This window comes from Elgaria multicarinata, chromosome 4 (assembly GCF_023053635.1).
Source record: "Elgaria multicarinata webbii isolate HBS135686 ecotype San Diego chromosome 4, rElgMul1.1.pri, whole genome shotgun sequence".
NCBI classification, from domain to species: Eukaryota; Metazoa; Chordata; class Lepidosauria; order Squamata; family Anguidae; genus Elgaria; species Elgaria multicarinata.
In genome coordinates, this window is record NC_086174.1 from 84,632,150 (window position 1) to 84,651,773 (window position 19,624).

Genomic DNA, 19,624 nt, shown 5'->3' on the forward strand with positions numbered 1-19,624 from the left:
TGGCTTTTCGACAGTCATAATGCAGAGGAAAGCGAAGTGGAACCCATCCTTATGAGCAAATTCAATCTGTGTCATTCTACTCTACCCACTCATATTTGACAGGTACATAGTGGTACAGCAATGGGCAGATGGTCAACTCATTCACAACTCTAAGTGGATAGCCATGTGTGGCAATATCAGTAAAACCAATAAATAGTCTTGTTGCATTTTAAAGACAATGCCTGGAATCCTAAGATAAGTTACCTTCTGCCCAATTTTGGTGATCCTCACTCCACAGGAGCCCCTGCACCTCATAGTACATTGTTTCGGTGAGTCCCATGAACCTCTGGATAGGCTTTTCAGAGGTGCATGTGGCCACAGAAGGGAGAAGGAGATGGGATGCTTTCTCTCTGTGTGTTTTACATTACCTGATCTTAGGATCCAAGCCTAACTGGTTTATTCTGACATGCTTTTGTGGGATGTAGTCCATGAAGCTTATGCTACAATAAACCTGTTGTTTTTATGGTGGCACAAGAGTATTTGCTGTTCCTTCACAAAAACAAGCTCCTTACAAATCTTTGCTATGCATGTAGGATGTCAATTTATAGTAGGAAAGTAGTTGTATCGAGAAGATCTAACTCTATACAATTTTTCATGGTATATATTATAGCCCCCAGTGATGACTTCTCCAAAGAACAAGGGGCACAGAGATGCCCCTTCCTGTTAATATAATTGACGCTTCAACTTTTTTTTTGGGGGGGGGGTACCTTACAATTGGTAATATATTAAGATTTGTCAAAAACTAACATTACTTAAGTACAAAAATTAACATATATTAAGATTTGTCAAAAACTAACATTACTTAATAATGAAGTAATAATAATAACATAAATGAAGAAGATTAATAGTCACTAAAATTAGAACAAAAATGTAAGGTTTTGCAAAACAGCTACAGTATATCATCTCTTTTAGTGGTACAGAAATATGAGGAAGAAAAGAGATTTCTAATAATTAAATTGTAATTCTATTTGACATGGGCTTACGTGCAATGATTGAATGTGTCTTCTTGTGCTTAGACAGTCGTGGATGGGGGTCATTTTGAGACTACTCTCACCTCTCTGCGTCGTGCGGGTCGCGTGCTATATTTTTTTAAAAATCGGGTCAACAAACGGACAGCGCGGGTCAAATGGCAGTTTTCGCCCATAGGATTGCATTGCGGAAAAGAATCGGGGATAACTGGGTTGTTTTTTAAGCTATCGTTCTGAAAATTCTTGTGCTTAGACAGTCGTGGATGGGGGTCATTTTGAGACTACTCTCAACTTTCTGTGTCCTTTGGTTCGTGTGCTAGAATTTTTAAAAAATCGGGTCAACAAACAGGGACAGCGCGGTAAACCGGCGGTTTGGTTTTTTTTTGTTTTTTTGTTTTGAAGCGATGACAGGCACATTCAACTCCCAATCCTGATGAGAATTGATCACCTCATGAAGCATCCTCCAATCCCAGCATTGGAGGGGGGGACTAAGGCAGAGGCACCCTCAGAGCTTTCTGCTTTGTGTCTCTTTGTGGGTTGGCGTTCATGGAGAGAGGAGTTAGTTATAGGTGCTGCTGTTGTGTTTGGACTTTGGAGATAGATTAGGATTTAGCTTGGTGTGTGTGTGTGTGTTTGTTTGCTTCTTTCTGACTTTTAGCTTAGTTTGCTCTGTGTTTTTCCCTTACTTTGATTTAATATAAACTTTATTTTTAAACTTTGTTGTGTGTGTTTGTTTGTTTGTTTGGTTGGTTGTCCCCCCCTCCCCTCTCTTAAAGCCTGACTGTGTTTCATCTTCCTTCCTTCTATATACCAAAAAATACAAAAAAATACCAAAAAAAAAAAATATTCTCTATTTCTTCTCTCTGTTACTTGGACTCTGTGTGTGACTGTGTGATTGTGTGAGCGTGCTGTGTGTGCAGTGCACTGTTTGTGAAGTGCAACAGCCACTGATTGAGCATTTCAAATCCTGTTTGGGCAAAGCATACACACACTTCTTGTCCCATTTCCCTACATACAGTAGGATTAGACACATGGATTAGCTTTCATGGTGCCAAGTTTGAGGTTTCTAACATGCAAATTGACGGAGCTATCCCAAGGGGTCTGAATGGGGTGCCCAATTTTCATAAATTCCCCAAAAATCAGGGGATGATGGGATTGCCTTGAAACTTGGCGTCCATGTGGACACATGGATAAGCTATCATGGTGCTGAGTTTGAGGTTTCTAACATGCAAATTGACATAGTTGTAGAATGGGACAATTTGGGGTGAGTTAAGCCGTGCCAAAAATCAGGGGATGATGGGATTGCCTTGAGTCTGGGCATCCATGTGGACACATGGATAAGCTATCATGGTGCCGAGTTTGAGGTTTCTAACATGCAAATTGACGGAGCTATCCCAAGGGGTCTGAATGGGGTGCCCGATTTTCAAAAATTCCCCAAAAATCAGGGGATGATGGGATTGCCTTAAAACTTGGCGTCCATGTGGACACGTGGATAAGCTATCATGATGCTGAGTTTGAGGATTCTAACATGCAAATTGACGGAGCTATCGAAAGGGGTGTGAATTAGGGTTATGGGTGGTGCGTTAGAGGTTAGGGCCGCGCCAAAAATCAGGGGATGATGGGTGTGTGTGTGTCCCTGGATAAGCTCTCATGGTGGCGAGTTTGAGATTTTTAGCGTGCAAATTGACAGAGCTATGGAAAGGGGTGTGAATGGGGTGCCTGATTTTCATAAATTCCCCAAAAATCAGGGGATGATGGGATTCCCTTGAAACTTGGCGTGCATGTGTATACCCCCATGAGGTGTCATGGTGCCAAACGTGAGGTTTCTAACTTGAACAGAAAAAAAGTTGTTTACTTTTTTAGCTTTCAATGCAAGCCTATGGGGGGGGGAAACGGAGCTCTGATCCGGATCCGGAGCTCCGAGCGGAGCGGAGCGGACATGGGCGGAGCGGGGGCGGGGCGAAGCGGCCCGATCTGAAAATCGCGGATCTGGAAGTGAAGCGGAGCGGGGGGTCCGTGCACACCCCTAATTTAGAGGATATGTTGATTTCAGGAGTGTCTTTTAGGGCACAAGGGGATGTAGTGGGAGGGGAGTCAGGAAAGACTTGTTGTGCTATTGGATTTCTGTATCCAGGCCTTTGTGTATATGACACACATTCTCGTTGTGCTAATTCTATGAGTTCTGCTAATGAGTTATCAGGTGAAGAACAGGATTACCAAGTCCATAAAACCATTTACTGAGCAACTAAGGTAGCATATTGAATGCAAACTACATATATCTTATTTAGGGACATCAGGCCAGAATGTAATGAAGCACCAAGTAAATGAATGAGAATTCACAGGTTCTTCCTAGTATGAGGTTGATTCTTTGTTTTAGACCATTCCAAAAATCAGATATTATTTTATAATTCCAATACTTATGTATAATAAGAATAATCTCTAGTTTCTATGGGTCCAGCAGTAGAGCTAACAGGATAGTTTAGTTTGAGGAGCACAGAAGGGGGGACCAACTAATTTTCAGTAAAACTTTTCATTGCACGTCTAAGTCTGAGATTGAGTATGGAGGAAACTAGATGCCTGTTTCCACAGCACGGGGAATAGAGTGTGGCCTGTTTTCTGCAATTTATGCTTATGAGAGCCAATTCAGGTATCATATGAGATCCAAATTGTGTCACTCTCTAACAAGATGTGTGCAGTTAGAGTGCAGCGTAGCATAAATGTAAGTAAACTAGTGACACCCAAATGAGCTACAGGATACTGCTAAAGGTATTGCCGCAACCACTAGGAGTGGCATTGCATACAATAAAGGAGAAAGACACCTAAGGCTGCAACCCTATACACATTTATCTGGAAGAAACTCTCACTTAATTCAATTGGATTTAAATCTGAAAAAAAATTCTTTGGTGGGTCCCCTGCAGATTTGGAGACATTAAATTAAATCCTCACACTTGCATTATCCTGTCTCTCTGTCCTCACTAAGAAGCATATGACTGTTATGAGTGCATTCACCCATAAGACTAAACCATTTTTGCCATGTGTGCCCCTTCCTCCCTTTCCTCTGCAAACAAGGAGAGAAGGCTAGAAGATTATGGTGCTAGTTTATGGCAAACCATACTTTGACATTTCATCCAAACCTGGAAAACTACACTTCATGCAAACCAGAGTTGGATGCAACCCAGGATACCAGACCATTGATTGGTTCTAGTTTGGGATCCTGGTTTGTGGTAAAATAATGGTTTGCCACAAACCAGCACTGGAAGCTTCTAATCTCTTCACCTCATGTGTGAATAAAGGAGGACAGGGAGGAAGGAGATGTTAGCTGGAGGTTTGAGGTTGCTCGTGCTTATAACAGCAAAATTATAGTTTGCTATTGTGTCTCAGTATACTGTAGATGATTCAACAGATTACAATAATACATGCTTAAGACTTGACACAATATGACCACCAAATTTATTTTGATTAATAAAACTATAATAAAAACATCTATGTATGTTTAAGGCCTATTTTGATGGCAGAGAGTTTTAATATATGTTTAGAAATTATTGTTTCCATCTTTTTGTCATGGTGATGTTAATGATAATGGCTACTTATTTTAATGGTTAAAGAACTAGGATCCCAAATGCTTGGAATATATTTTTGATAATAAAAAAACAAGAACAAAAAAATACTCCTTTGCCAGCAAGTCATTTACTCTGACAAAACAGTAGTATCATCCAGAAAAATCATAAACTGAGCTCACAAAATATACTTACTTTGAAAGAAAATCCACAATTTAATCTTAGTTTAATCCTAGTCACAGACAAATTCATGTAGTTGAGGGGTGTGGCTAAACAGTAGCTTAGAATCCTATTGCACCAGCATGGTAGCTTTGCAAACAGAGTTGCTTAGTGTGATACGTTTAAAAATCTACTTGCTGTTAACACTGCTACTCTTGTCAAGGGCTCATCTTTCTCAACATTCTATTTGTTCATTTCAATTTATCCTACATGGAACTCTGGGAAGAAACATCCAGATATTAGCCAGGTTCAGACCTGCTAGCAATGTGACTGAATCATGGTTTCAGTATGAGGTTGAATCTTTGGAGCTAGGCCAGACTTCTCTTTACACAATGCACATTTGTGTATGTGCATATATTTAACAATTCCTAATATTCAATCTCTTTGTCACATATTAGCAGCATCACACTAGAGTGTGACAGAGAAATAGAGGTCAGAGAACTGGCTTTCAGCTGGAGAGTTCTCCCTTTGCTTAAAGCCAGTTCTTGGGTTGTCAGAAGAGTTGCCTAGGTGGAGGGACACTCCTTTCTTCTTTCTCCAAGCTGAGTACAATTTGTCCAGACACCTGATTTGCTATGCTTCCTCTTCAAGATATTCCCATGTGTATAGTGGGAGGAGAAGAGAGGGAGGAGAAAATGTAATTATCTGAAGATAACAAATGTTTAAAAACATTTGAAGCGAAGGATGAGGGATGGAGAAAAGAAAAAGGCTGGGCAGAAGCAAGAGGATGGGAGGGGCTTTCACTTTCCCCCTTCCTCTCCAAAACAGCCCTCTATCCCACCCATTCATTTTTATGGGCAAATAGACACACATACAAACACTTGTACATGAGTGTGAGAAATTAACAATAATTCATTCCAATGAAATAGCCTCTTCTGATATACAATATTCTTTAACCCTTCTGATGCTTTGGAATGTACTACATAGGAATGCAAATACACTCCCACATAAGAAGATTTGCATTAAATCTGTTCAACACCAAAAGGAAAAACAACAGTGTGAGAAAACTCCATGCTGACAACACTCTTATGATGTATACTACATATGATGGAATCAGCAGTGTTTGCAATGCACATGGAAACTAGTCTGAAGACAAAAAGAATAAGAGGGATGAACTAAATGAACATGGCACTAACATCACACACAAACAAGTACACAAACACACCCAGAAAGTGTAAGTGCACCCCTACTCCCACTTGATGATTGCAAAAAAAATTGCAGTTTGGGGATGGGAGTTGCTGAATCTCCCTTCAGCTCCTTTATCCACATATGTAATAATATCTATTTAAAAAGGATCAAAACAAGTTGACTGATGCTTTTAACATTCTGCTAAATTTCATCTGCACAATAACAGTGCATCAAACTAACTATTTGCTTAGCTTCTACAGTTTATCTACATGCAGAATCTCTGGCAAAGACCTTGAAGTCTACGTGAAAGTAAACTGCATTGCATTTAATTGGACTTTCTCCCAGGTAAATAGGTAGAAAAAGGTTCATTGAACTCAAGGAAACTTACATTTGAGTAGACATTTTTATTTTGATAATGGATGCTCATTTTTTAAATACATGACTAACTGAGTGCTGTCTTTTATAATCCTTGCAAAGATTATATAAATAATATAATATCTTAATTTTAAGATTTTTTTTATCTGAATAAAGTACAGAATACTTAACAGCTGGTTTCTTTAAATTGTGTTTCATTGTTCTATATATAACCTGAATAAACAAACTGAGAGCATCATCACAGTGGGGAGGGGGATCACATTTCCTTACCATTGCTTCTCTGCACTTCTTCATTCTTCCCAGAGGGGAAAGAGGAAGTAAACTAAGACTACGTGGCCCATTCAGAGGCTGTTTTTATTGTGCCACTTTTCCTGCACACAGCAGGAGATTGCAGCCCATTCCATTTTTTTAAAAAAATGTCGGATTAAAAGGGGTCTATTTTGCTATGGAAAAACAAGTGGAAGGAGTGGGAGGCACGCAGGAGGCTGATGTCATCTAAAGCATGCGTACACATCTGTAAGTGAGCGGTAGCGAACATGTGATAAAACACTCACCTGATGAACCTCTGAAGCTTAACTCTAGTGGAGAATAAAGAGTAGTATGTCTTTATCTGCTGTAAAAGGGAGGGAGTGACTTTATTGACAATGCAGCCAGGCTGCTGACTTTCATTCATCTTATCCCCAAGCTGATTTACATATACCAGTTTTCCTTGGATGATCTTGGTATATCTTTTCCCAAAAAGCAAAAATGAAAGAAAAAAGTTCACTTTCTCTGTTAGGACAAATTGTTCTTTAAAGTCAATCATATACATATATGAATATGTATAGAGCTGACTATGAGGGGAAATTTTGTCTTTTAATAGAAAGATTTTTTCCTTATTTTCATTTCAGTGAATTCATTGATTATTAGTAATGAATAGCTGCTTTATTATATGAATAAATTATTATTGCTCAGGAAAGTGTAAAAAAAAAAAAGACAACTCTATCCTGAAAGACCATTTTTGGTATGCACAAGGAATGAAAAGCCTCCATGAATGCAGGAAGCAACTCTGCTTAGATCTTTTTCTGTATTGGCTGCCCTCTAGAAGAGCAGTTATGACCATATAGTCTAATTTAATTGGGCTGTGGTTGAAGTTGTTTCCTGTCATTCTACTGGCCGTGGCTTGACTGTCCTAGTCTTTTCACTCATAAGGTAACTATCATAGTCTGGAACTGAAAGGGGTTTCAAAAGCAGATTGTGGCATGGCCTGAGTATCTGCTGTTCAAAGAGTAAAATCAGAAACTCGGAAAAGATCCATAAAATTTCACAGGTGAGGTAGGAGTATCTGAGACTGTGTGGACAACTGCCGTTCCTTCACTTCTCCACTCCCTGCCTCTCCCTCCAAATTGCCTTCCTTCATTTCCCCATTCCTTAGAAAGTTCTGGATTAAATTTGGAAGTGAGGGTAATAGAGAGCTTTGGCTACTGGGTGGTATAGAGATGTAATAAATAAATAAATGAGAACAAAACAGTCCATTCAACTTTTCCCTTTTGGGGCAGCACATAACTTTTCTCTCCTCCACTGACAAAATTCCCCAACATTCTGTCTCTCGAGGTAGATTCAATGTGGGTAGTATAGAAGGGAAACACCTCCACCAATCCACATACTCTTGGATTTGCATATGATGGAACTAATGGGTTTAATCATTAAGAACATAAGAACATAATGTTGCATTAGACCAAGGGTCCATCTAGTCCAGCACTATATTCACAAAGTGGCCAACCAGCTGTCTTCCAGGAACCCACAAGCAGGACATGGGTGCAACATCACCCTCCTGCCCATGTTCCCCAGCAACTGGAGTATATAGACTTACTGCCTCTGATACTGGAGGTAGCACATAGCCATCAGGATACTAGCAGCCAGGAATTTACCTAACCCCTTTTTAAAGCTATCCAAATTGCTGGTCATCACTACATCTTGTGGTAGTGAATTCCATAGTGTATCTGCTGTGTGAAGAAGTACTTCCTTTTATCTGTCCTGACACCACAAGGGTGGGTGGGAATGTTTGGAAAATACCAGCAGCATGATGAGTAATGACCATGACATCTTTTACAGCCCCAAGGCTAGTTTTATATGGCCGCTACCATTAATTTAGATCCTTTCAGATGAAGCAATTCCTTCTTAGCTACCTTCTAAAATTGCACATGTGGCAGTCGTCCTCCCGTCCCCGTCCCCCGTTTGAAGTCAGGTAAGCGGTATCTGCCTTTGAAGTAAATCTTTTGCCTTCTTTTCATTCCCTGATTAGTTTGTAAGAACGATAAGGAGCGATTCTCTACCGTGCTGTTTAAGCATTTGTTCTTCTGATCTCGTCACCGCCATCTGATCCCCTCCTCCTTTCCTCTCCCACCCACCCTTCACTTCATTGTCTCCAAATACAAGTTTAGTGACTGAGATTGTTTCTGCCTTTGAAGTCAAGGGCAAAATTGAGGGAAGAGGCAAGCCAAGGTGGGGCTTCTAAAGTTACGCTCTTGCACAGAGCTCCGTGGCCACCACGTGCCTGGACCCCCGCAGTGAGTCCCCTCCAAGACACGCGCACACCTGCAGAGGGGAGGGCGCTGGCGTGCGTGCGTTGCGTTACTACAGCGGACGCCAGGGGTCGCACCTCTCACAGTTTTGGAGCTCCACGCCAGCAGCAGAAATTCTGGGGAAGTGGAAGTAGAGAGAGTTCATCCGACTCTGGAAAAAGGAAAACTATCTTAAAATGACCAGATCATTCCCAAGGTACTCCCCACCATGTAAAAGGAATTATGCCCGCTCCATTCCGACAAAAGGACAAGTTAACGGACAAGGTTTTGCATTGTTAGTTTCTTCTTTATATGGCGTGAAGACAATTCTAGTCGCTGGTTTGCTTATTTTTCCTGACTCCTAAAGGAGAGTCAACGAATACAGGATACATGATATCAGACACTCCCGCACGCTTTCGGCTGCTCGCCTACAAATGCACGATCCCTTGATAGCCCTTGGATTACTTGGGGACGGGCAGCTGCAGCCCCTATCCCCACTTCCCTGGAAGTAAGCCCCGTTGAACTTAACAAGGCTTGCTTCGGGGTAAGTTGAAAAGCATCGCGTTGGAGGAGAGGTGAAAGTGCTGCCTCGGGGTTTGATTTTTGATGGCCCATGCAGACATGATGATCATCACTCGACGTTGCAGTCATCCAGGGATGAACATGCTCGTATGAGACAGCCTCCTCGCACGCAGGAGAGACGTGCAGGAATCAGAGCTAGGCAAAGGCGTTTGGGGCCACAGCTAGACCTAAGGTTTATCCTGGGATCATCCAGGGTTCGCCCCTGCTTGAGCACTGGATCCCCTGTGTGTCACCTAGATGAACAGGTTTGACCCCTGCACGATCCAGGGATAAATCTTAGGTCTAGCTATGGCCTCAGTCTTCCTCCTGGACCGTTTGAGTTCATCTACTGGAGTCCAAAGTACAACCTGTGCAGATGGAGCAAACGCTGCAAAGTCTTTCTTGCATTCGTGCTTAGTACTATGCCAGGCTTTTTTTGCCTCGGGGAGAAAGACGGGAGGGAGGTCTCCGCAGGGCCCATTCAAAAGTATCATCCGCCTTCTAGTGACCTCTTGCCAAACTCGGCATGAAAAGTGAGAAACCTACCCGAGAACCTCGTCCTACTAATCCAGACTAAAGGAGCGGCGGGGCATTCTGAAGAAAACGAGCCGCTCTGTCGCCCAGGGCCATAAATCGGCGACGTGTCAGGGTTTAATTAGCCCTTCCTGCTAACCGGACTGCAGAATGTCCGGAGACCCCTTGAAAAAAGCGTTATTTTCAGGGCACCACCACCGTCGGTGAATCAGACGGACCTTGTTTTCCAGAGACCAATAGCACAAAGGGAGCTTTCAAGCCACACGCGTGCCAAAGTGCGGAAAGGGAAGGCTGGGCAAAACTTAGGAAATCACCCGGTGTACCTTTTTAAAGTTATTTATCGAAAACAGACTGCCGTGTGTTCTGACATTTCCTTCTTCCTATCAGAGCAGAGCTGTCAAAACGCCCTTTTCACTAAGTACATAGAGTGCCAAAGGAAGCCCAGAAGGCAGGGTCAGAAGATGAAGGGCTCGGATGGGCTATTTGGAGATATGGGCAGCCGGCGGGCGAGCGGGGAGGGGGAGAGAGAAAAGGGCGGTGACCCTTTTGGGGGCAAAGTCTGTCATTTCCCGCTAGGGAGATAGATGGGTGAGGGGGAACCCAGCCCTGTAGAGTCGCACTCTTATCTCTCAAGACTTTGAAAGAGACCAAACTTCCACCAGGGCAGGATCTACACTACTGCTTTAAAACAGTTTAAAACAGTTTTGACAACTGTTGAGGCCCAGGACACATGCTATATACAGTTTTCAAAACGTTTTCAAAGTGTTTTATCCTGCTTGGTGTGCTTAGCTCATTCTCATTCTGGGCAGGATCTACACTACAGCTTATAACGGTTTATAATGGTTATGACAACTGTTCAGGCCCAGGACACATTACATATAACGTTTTCATACTGTTTTTAAAGTTTTATATCCTGCTTGGTGTAGACTAATCTCATTACAGTCCTAAGCGCTATCAAGCCGGGCGGAATTGCCTCATTCGCTCCAAACCACATCAGTTTCTTTCAGCTCTATGGTCCAAGGTTCCAACAGTGTAGGTCTGGCTTTGCTTGTCCCTCTACTCTACTCCAGGACAGACATGATCCTGAGCTCCTTGGAGCACGAGCAGGCGAAACGTGTGAAGTACGTAGCGCAACCTCCAGCCAAAGTTAAGTCGGGTTGATTTCAACGCGACTCCTGTCCACTGAGTTAAACGAATCTCTCCCATTGAAATCAATGGGACAATCCTAAATGCCCTTCCTTATGGAGTAAGTTGCACTCAGTTGCCTTTACTGCTGAACAAAAATGTGGGGCATTGCACGCACCGCACCTCACTCTTAACTTTGGTTGATTCCTACTCGCCATAGTAATATTGTCGGCATTGTTTGAGCTACAAAGTTCCCTTGGAAGTTTCTGTGTTTCTGGTTTGCGGTCACGCTCAGTTCAGACTGACCACAGTGGGGTTATTCCCCTTAGAAAGAGAGAAAGGTTAGATGCCTTCCCACCACCTTGACTTGCACGGAAGCCCGGCAGTCCCTTCCCCACCCCCCGGGCATTTAATTTCTATCTTCTAACATTGCAGAATGTTAGAAGATAGCCCAGAATGTCCCATTCCTTTTCCTTTCTCCTTTTCACCGGGCAGCAGAACGTAGAACCATTCCTCCGACCTAATATCATTTCGCCATCCTTAACTTCAGTGGGAGGCAGACCTCACTCAAACCGCCGGGCAAAGATCAGCAGGCACTTGCTGCAATCCAGCTGTGCCTGAAGCGCGCAGCCCTGGGGTGTGCGAGAAAGAGGGACCAACTCTTTCATCGCCTGGATCTTGACTCATAAGCTGCAGGGAAGCATCGGAGGAAAAATACATAAGGACTTTAACTTCAGTTTTAATCTTTGCTCAGCCTAATTTACCTTGAATCAGTGATGCATTTCTAAGCCTTTGATGAGGATACCGAGAAAAGCTTCTCACCGAGGGAGTAAACCGCGATCCTTCTTTGATCCCTTATTTAGGCTTTATCATACTTATTTTTTTAAAGGCACGCAGCGCGATCCTAGGCATGCTTACCCGAACCTTCTGCAGCCCTAGATACGCTCCTTGAAGAGGAAGCCCACCGTGACACTTGCTTCTAAGCAAAATGCTTAGGATCACGCTGCGCAGAGAAGAAACAGCATTTCATGAAAGTTTACTTAATGGATTTACTTCAGAGTAAACAAATATGCATGGGATCGGGCTGCCCGAGACCTTTCGTGTCCAGAAACATTGCTCCCTTCTCCGCGACTCTTCCTCTGCTGAGCTACTATGCTATCCAAGTACACGGAGGGAAGAACGACCAGAGCAGTCCAAACCTTGCTTGGCTAGAGATAGATCCAGTAGACAGAAAAACGCACACTTACTTCTTCCCTGTCGCCGGACTCTGGAAGGTTGCTGCTGGCTGCCGACGTATTCCATCAAGTTCAAAGTGATAAAAAACCAAGAAACCAGTCGCAATTGCATAGTAACCCTGTAAAAGTTCACGTCTCTTGTCCTTTTGGGGAGGAGGAGGAGGAGGAGGAGGAGAAGAAGAAGAGGAAGAAGAAGAAGCGGGGAGGGGGAAAAGAAGGGGAGGGGGAGCAGCAGTAATACCTGCCTCTGAGAAATGGCTCCCGGTCTTCTTCTTTTAGGGAAAAAAAAAGCAAAACAAGGACGACGACGGCGATGAATTATTGCACTTCCAAGTTGTCCCAACGGTTGCCTCTTGGCAGTCTCATCGGAAGGATGGCGAGGAAAGGCAGGAGCCCTGAAGCGGGAGCAAAAGGCCCGGGCGATGTCAAGGCAGGTAGCATGTTGTAAGGCGGGGACGGGGGAGGGTGCGGGAGAAGAGCGCAGGGATAAAGGTGAGGATGGCGCCGAGGGCTCGACTGGGGCTCACACTCCTCTCCGGCTATCGCTCGGCGGCCCCATCCAGTAATTCCATAGGCAGGTGTGTGCCTTCCTCTCTGTGGCGCTCAAGCCCGCGGAAGGACTCCCGGAGAGGACCCCATGGGATAAGAGAGGCGCCGCGAAGGAAGGAGCCTTGCTGCTGGTGGGGCAAGCGAACGAGCCAGCCAGTGGGAGCCGCGCCGCCGCCCCTTGGACGTCGCCTCAGGACGGAGCGAGCCCTCGGACTAGGCGCGGGGCGGCCTCGCACGTCTCGGAGCCCGGCAGCATCTCTGGGAGGAAAGGCGTGAGGGGAGGAACGCCGCGCGCCTTAGCCGCGCCAGGAGGCACGAGCCTCCGCTCTCTCAGCACGAGCGCCCAGGACGGACTCGGGGCGAAGGAGGCGGACCCGCTAGAAACGCTGACCGGTCCCCAAATGCTAAAGGCGGCGGCGGCGGCAAGAGCAGCAACAGCCCTAAACTCCGGCTGACCGACGCTCAACTGTGAGGGGATTCGGGGAACCGACTTGAGTAGTCTCTCTCTGCAGTACTGCTGCTGCACTCTGAGAGAGAAAGAGCTCTTCCCCCTTTCTCCTCCCTCTCCGGCTGTCCAGTGGTATTTTTTGAAGCGCGCATGAAGTGTGGAAAGCAAACTCCAATAGGACGCGCGGGAGCTCGGGGGAGCAACTTCCAATCGCCGGCCGGCTGGCGGGCAGGCGGGCGGCTCTGGCTCGCGCTAGAGAGGGAGGGAGGCCATGCCAGCGCGCGCGCGCGCGTCCAGGACCCTCGCTCCTAGCCAGGGCCAGTTGCGTTGCTCGTCCCTACGTCAGGAGAATGACTCCTGAAAGCAACTCGTCTTCCCTTTCCAAGAAAGGGAAAGAGAGGGGGACTCTCCAGTGGTGGCTCCGCACAACTCTATCAGTAACATATAGGCACATTATTACCATACCTTTACCAGGGCCAATAACAATGAAGAAAACAGTGAACTGGCGTTCAGGTTTCACATAACGCTATTAAGGGCGGGTTTGGGGGTGAGGAAAATGTCTTATACTGAGTCTTGCTCAGAATGACTTATACTGACATGGGAACATAGGAAGCTGCCTCATAATGAGTCAGACCAATTGGTCCATCTAGCCCAGTATGGTCGACACTGACTGGCAGCAGCTTTCCAGGTTTTCAGGCAGGATATTTTCCTTGCCCTGGCTCCAGTTTGCATGCTCACAGGGTGGTTAATAAGCTGCAGTGGCTTGTTAGCCATCCTGGGCATGCCAGTGGTGTGCCAGCTGGATTTACATAATTACCCTCTCCAGCAGAGGTTGTTTTGACGTCTGGACCCAGCGAGGATGGGTGGTTAACAAACTACAAGCAACCCTAGAATACGCCATGGATTCTGGGTGGTTTGTTAACCACCCAAACCACTACCATCCTTACTGGGTTCAGACATCACAACAATGTGCACCGGAGAGGATAATTATGTAAATCCAGCTGGCACAGGACCAGCATGTGCAGGGTGGTTAACAAGCCACTGTGGCTTAGTAACCACTCTGCAACTGTGCAAACCAGGTCATAGTGTGCAATATGTTACAGTGATATATAGGACTGCCCCTCCCCTCCCTAAGTAGGTTGTATCTTGTGCAAAAGATCTCTGGTTGCACCAAAGCATATTGTGGCAAGGAGACAATGGGCACTTTCTCCTTTGAAATATGAAAGCAAGCAATTATTAATTTGCTTTAAATACTTATTGAAACTCACAGCCCCTTGTAAGGCAGAGAGGAGAGGTTTTTAAAAAGTGTTTGTCCTTAGGAGTGCTACATCTTCCTGAATCATAATTTTAAGATTGTGTTGAGGTTCCACCAGGACTTCAATAACTTCCACCCTACCATCAATTGGAACCCAACAAGTTCACTTTCTGGATATGCAACTACATAATGGACATATTAATTACTGCTCTATATTGGAAACCTACAGACCACTACATGCTTCTAGCTTCCACTCAGAAGAGACCATAAAATCCATTATCTACAGCCAAGCCCTATGAAATAGTCACATCTGCTCAGACTCGCCAGATAGAGACTCATAGATTAAGGATCTAAATCAGGTATTGCTCAGACTACAATACTCACCCAATGAAATTAAAAAAGCAAATACAGATCAACAAGGCTAGTGGGGGTACCCAGGAATAATCTACTACAGGACAGACCCAGAAGAGAAACAACAGAACACCACTTGTTGTCAGATATAGTTCCCAGCTAAAACCATTCAAATGTATCATCAGTGATCTACAGCCCATCCTGAACAACATTTTCCTTTCACAGGCCTTGGGTGGTAGGCTTGTATGTGCTTGCAGAGAGCCACCCAACCTAAAAGGGATATTGAACAGCAATAGCAGACCTCACAACAGAGATATATGGTTCCATCACACCTACTCCCGCCCCCCGGTTTGCCTCTGCAATTTCTAGCTCTGTTTCATTAGTGCGTCAAGCTAAGCCTGTTTCATGTGGGTTTGTTGTATCGCACTATACCGATGAAATCTCCCTTTCGCTTGTTTGCTCTTCCACCCCGCCCCAGCCCAGCCCTTCCCTTTCTGCCTCCAGCTTATTGGTTGTGATGGGCATGGGCTCCTCTCCCCCTCGCTCTGGCTTTGTTGTTTAGCAATTTACCAATTTAACATTTCATTGGTGGGGCTCTGTTTCTGTGGGCAATGAGAGTGGGGTTGGAGCAGTAAAAGTCCATTCAACTGACTCAGCACAAGTCAGTTGGTTCAACACGATGCTGGAGGAGGAGAATGGAGGAGGAGAACCGCCCTGTCTTCCCCTTTCACCAGCAAGCTCTCCCTTCAAAGCACACACTCCCAACAAAGGAAATAGCGAAAGGACAGCACTACACGGGGCTGAAGGGCACTTTAATTCCATTTGAAGAAAATAATCCAGACTTTTCCTATTCTAGGAAAACACAAAAAAGGGAAGGGAAGAGGCTGGGTGTCTGCAAGACAGGCACAATGTCATCTGTGCCATGCTGCAGAGCTGCAAACCAGGCATTATGAGAGTGTGATGAAATGCTGGTGTGATGGAGCCCCCAGACACCAGAACTAGATGCTGTGGCAGTCACAGATGCCAAGTCAGTCCCTGTGTCTACTCTGGCAACACTATTACAGGACCTAATAATGCCATCCATCAGCTTCAGGGGTTCATACACCTATTCATCTTCCAATGCGATTTATGCCACCATTTGCCAGCAATAACCTACTGCATTCTAAATGTGACAAGCAGGCCAAACTCTGTGGAAATGGGCAATGGAATAGCAATGAGGAATAGCAATGTTCAGAAACCAAGGGGTAGGGCCATTTTACCCTCCCAGAAAACTCTGCCAATGAACTAAAGGTGGCAATTCTTGAACAAAGGAATTTCAAAGACAGAGATCAATATGAAATAGCTGAAGTACAATTCATCAAGAGGTTCATTTCTATTTTCTGTGGTTTGAATAAGGACAACTGTGTGTGTGCGTGCGTGCGTGCGTGTGTATGTGTTTAAAACCACACTACTACATATCTTAATCAGCTCACATTTTGTGAATTGCAATCCTTTAGATAATCTCATTGTCTCTACTTTTGGCATTTCCATTTCATCTGACAACACAGTACACATCTCTCCCCTGCCCCAGCATGTATATATAAATCTGCCAATTTCAGGTTAACACGTCATGCATCTGATGAAGTGGACAGTGTTCAGGGAAGCTTACATCAGAATAAATTTGATAGTTTTTAAGGAGCCACAAATCTCTTTTACTGATTTTGCTGCAACACACTATTATGACCATCCCGCTGGAATCTATATAAATAAAAATGTAAATGTTCATTCAAAACAGACGTTATATCTCCAAAAGTTCTTCACCGATTGCTTTGAAATTTTGACACAACGTTGCATTCAAATATGCGAGCGTTGTTATGTAACTATGTTCTATATGGGGTCAAAAGTTTGTCTTAAAATTGAAGAAATAGGCCTCCCCAAAACCAGTCTTACTGATCATTGTGACATCGCCAACCAGTAGGCCAATCCACTGCCTCTGCCTCCTTTCCTATTTGCATGTTCTCTCCTATTTGCTCTTATAGGTCATTGTGACATCACCAACCAGTAGGCCAATCCACTGCCTCTGCCTTCTCTCCTATTTGCATGTTCTCTCCTATTTGCTCTTATAGGTCATTATGACATCGCCAACCAGTAGGCCAATCCACTGCCTCTGCCTCCTCTCCTATTTGCATGTTCTATCACAATTGGCTGAGTGAATATAGAAGGTAACTGCCAGGAGTTTCCACTAACCTCCGCACCGTAAAAATATCCTTTTTAAAAAACCAAACAGTAGGCCAATCCACTGCCTCTGCCTTCTCTCCTATTTGCATGTTCTCTCCTATTTGCTCTTATAGGTCATTGTGACATCGCCAACCAGTAGGCCAATCCACTGCCTCTGCCTTCTCTCCTATTTGCATGTTCTCTCCTATTTGCTCTTATAGGTCATTGTGACATCGCCAACCAGTAGGCCAATCCACTGCCTTTGCCTCCTCTCCTATTTTCATGTTCTCTCACAATTGGCTGAGTGAATATAGATGTCACACCTGTGACAGTTACACGTTCTGAAGAAAGGTAACTGCCAGGAGTTTCCACTAACCTCTTCACCGTAAAAACATCCTTTTTTAAAAACCAAACAGTAGGCCAATCCACTGCCTCTGCCTCCTCTCCTATTTGCATGTTCTCTCACAATTGGCTGAGTGAATATAGATGTCACACCTGTGACAGTTACATGTTCTGAAGAAAGGTAACTGCCAGGAGTTTCCACTAACCTCCTCACCATAAAAACATCCTTTTTTAAAAACCAAACAATCTGCTTTACTTCATCCAAATAATGCCTCGCAGAAGATCACACTTAGGTCGTCGTACTCGCAGAGCGGAAGCACTGAGACGAGAAATTGCAAATCAGACTGAGGAAGAACGGGCATCAGCAAACGAGAAAAAAAGAAAAAGAATGCCTCAAATACGTGCCAAGGAACCAGGCAAGCAACGTTCAGCCAGACTTGAGGATGCACGGTTGTGAGCACGGCAATCGCGTTCTACAGCTTCAAATCTGCTTTGTTCTCAACAGAATGAACGCAACAGGCTGAGAGTGGCTGAAAGACGTCAACGAGAAACAACATATCAGCGTCAAACATGACTCCATGGTAAACAATCACACAATTACAATTGCCTTGCATTCCAGTACAACCCAGCTGATGATTATAGTTTGAGGCGGCATGTTCTCATTGGCACTATGTGTTGCGCTGCTGGAAAAATTAAACTGCCTCAACTTGGAGAACCACCAGAGCCATTACAAACTTTGCTTGCCGGATATACCGCAGAATCAAAGCATTTCCTATCTAACATCAGGAAATACAACTCATGCTTCCAAATGATGTCGTTCGGCGCAGAAATCATCACAGCTCCATTTATGCCAACTTTCAAAGTCAAAGGACAAATTTATCATAAAGCCGGCTCCTTCCTTCCATTTCAAGATAGTCAACATAAATTCCTACAAATGTATTTCATTGGTGATGGCAATGATGAATTGAATGCATGCTGCGGAATTTATACCGGCATAAAAATGTCCATCGTTTCAAAACTGCAACAGCTACTTCACGAAAAAAACAATTTAGTACATTTGTTCAAAACAGCAATTGACATGATGCTATCTGATACACACAAGATTGTTATTCATGCTGACAAAACGCCTGCTGGAGAACATGTGCAAAGATTCAATGCTCCAACTATAGACGAAGTGGCAATTGTTATAGTCGGAGATCAATCTTGACAGGACCTTTCAAAAGTGAAGATGTCCTCATTCCTCGCATTCCTATGATTCCAACAGATATGCCATTTCAATTTAAGAGATTGCAATTCCCAATTCGATTGGCGTTTGCAATCACCATCAACAAAGCTCAGGGCCAATGTTTAGAATTGTGCAGTTTAGATCTAGACACAGATTGCTTCTCACATGGACAATTATATGTTGCGTGTTCTAGAGTTGGCAAACCAGACAATCTCTATATCTACACAGACAATGGAACAACTAAAAATTAAACATATTAGAAACATCCGCTTTGTTTTTTCTTTCTTTTCAATTTAACCAGACTGAGCCACAGCAACGCGTGGCAGGGTACAGCTAGTATCTTAATATAATAAATCTATTACAGGTGGAGATTCCACCATGTCCTGCACCATCTTTTTGTTCCCTGTCTTTTTTCCTTCTTATCATCATGCTTAAGAAAGAGATCTGTGTAACTCAAAAGATAGCTCACTGCTGTGTGATTTTTAGGTGTTCTAATAAAGGTATTATGCCACTGTTTCTGCTTAGACTGTCTGCTTTTTTAAATTCACACATAAATTTTCTCACTCTCTCTAACCACCATAGCTTAAGCAATTTACTCTGCAGTAATTCTGCTGAAGGCATATGGGCAGTTTTGGAATAAATGGTGTGCAGTTTGTAGACACAGTCTAGCAAAGTAGTCCTGACATGCAGCCTGATCCTATGTATATTTATTTGGAAGTAAGACCATCAGGAGTAGTGGGCTTACTCCCAAGTAACTGTGCAGGGGGTTGTACCCTTAAGACTTTTGAAAGCAATGGAGCGGGTTGCAACTAACTCAAGTCCGGTTTAGTTCAATGAAATTTAGACACAACTAACTTCTGCTACACTGTAGTCAACTTTGTCCAAAAATAAAGATTAGCCCCAACCTTGTTACATGAGGGTACTTCATCTAATTAATTTCATTTTTCTGGAATATTGTTGAGTATTTTGTTGTT

General features: G+C 44.0%; 1 protein-coding gene across 1 annotated transcript in view; it reads right to left on the reverse strand.

Annotated features, from left to right (window-relative positions):
• Positions 1–12,683, reverse strand: part of RSPO3 (R-spondin 3) — a 63,725-nt gene extending 51,042 nt beyond the window's left edge. The window contains exon 1 of the mRNA XM_063124708.1: positions 12,297–12,683. Within this exon, the coding sequence (XP_062980778.1) occupies positions 12,297–12,396 (100 nt within the window). The 5' untranslated portion in view covers positions 12,397–12,683. The remainder of the gene's footprint in view (positions 1–12,296) is intronic.
• Between the last annotated feature and the right edge of the window lie 6,941 nt (positions 12,684–19,624).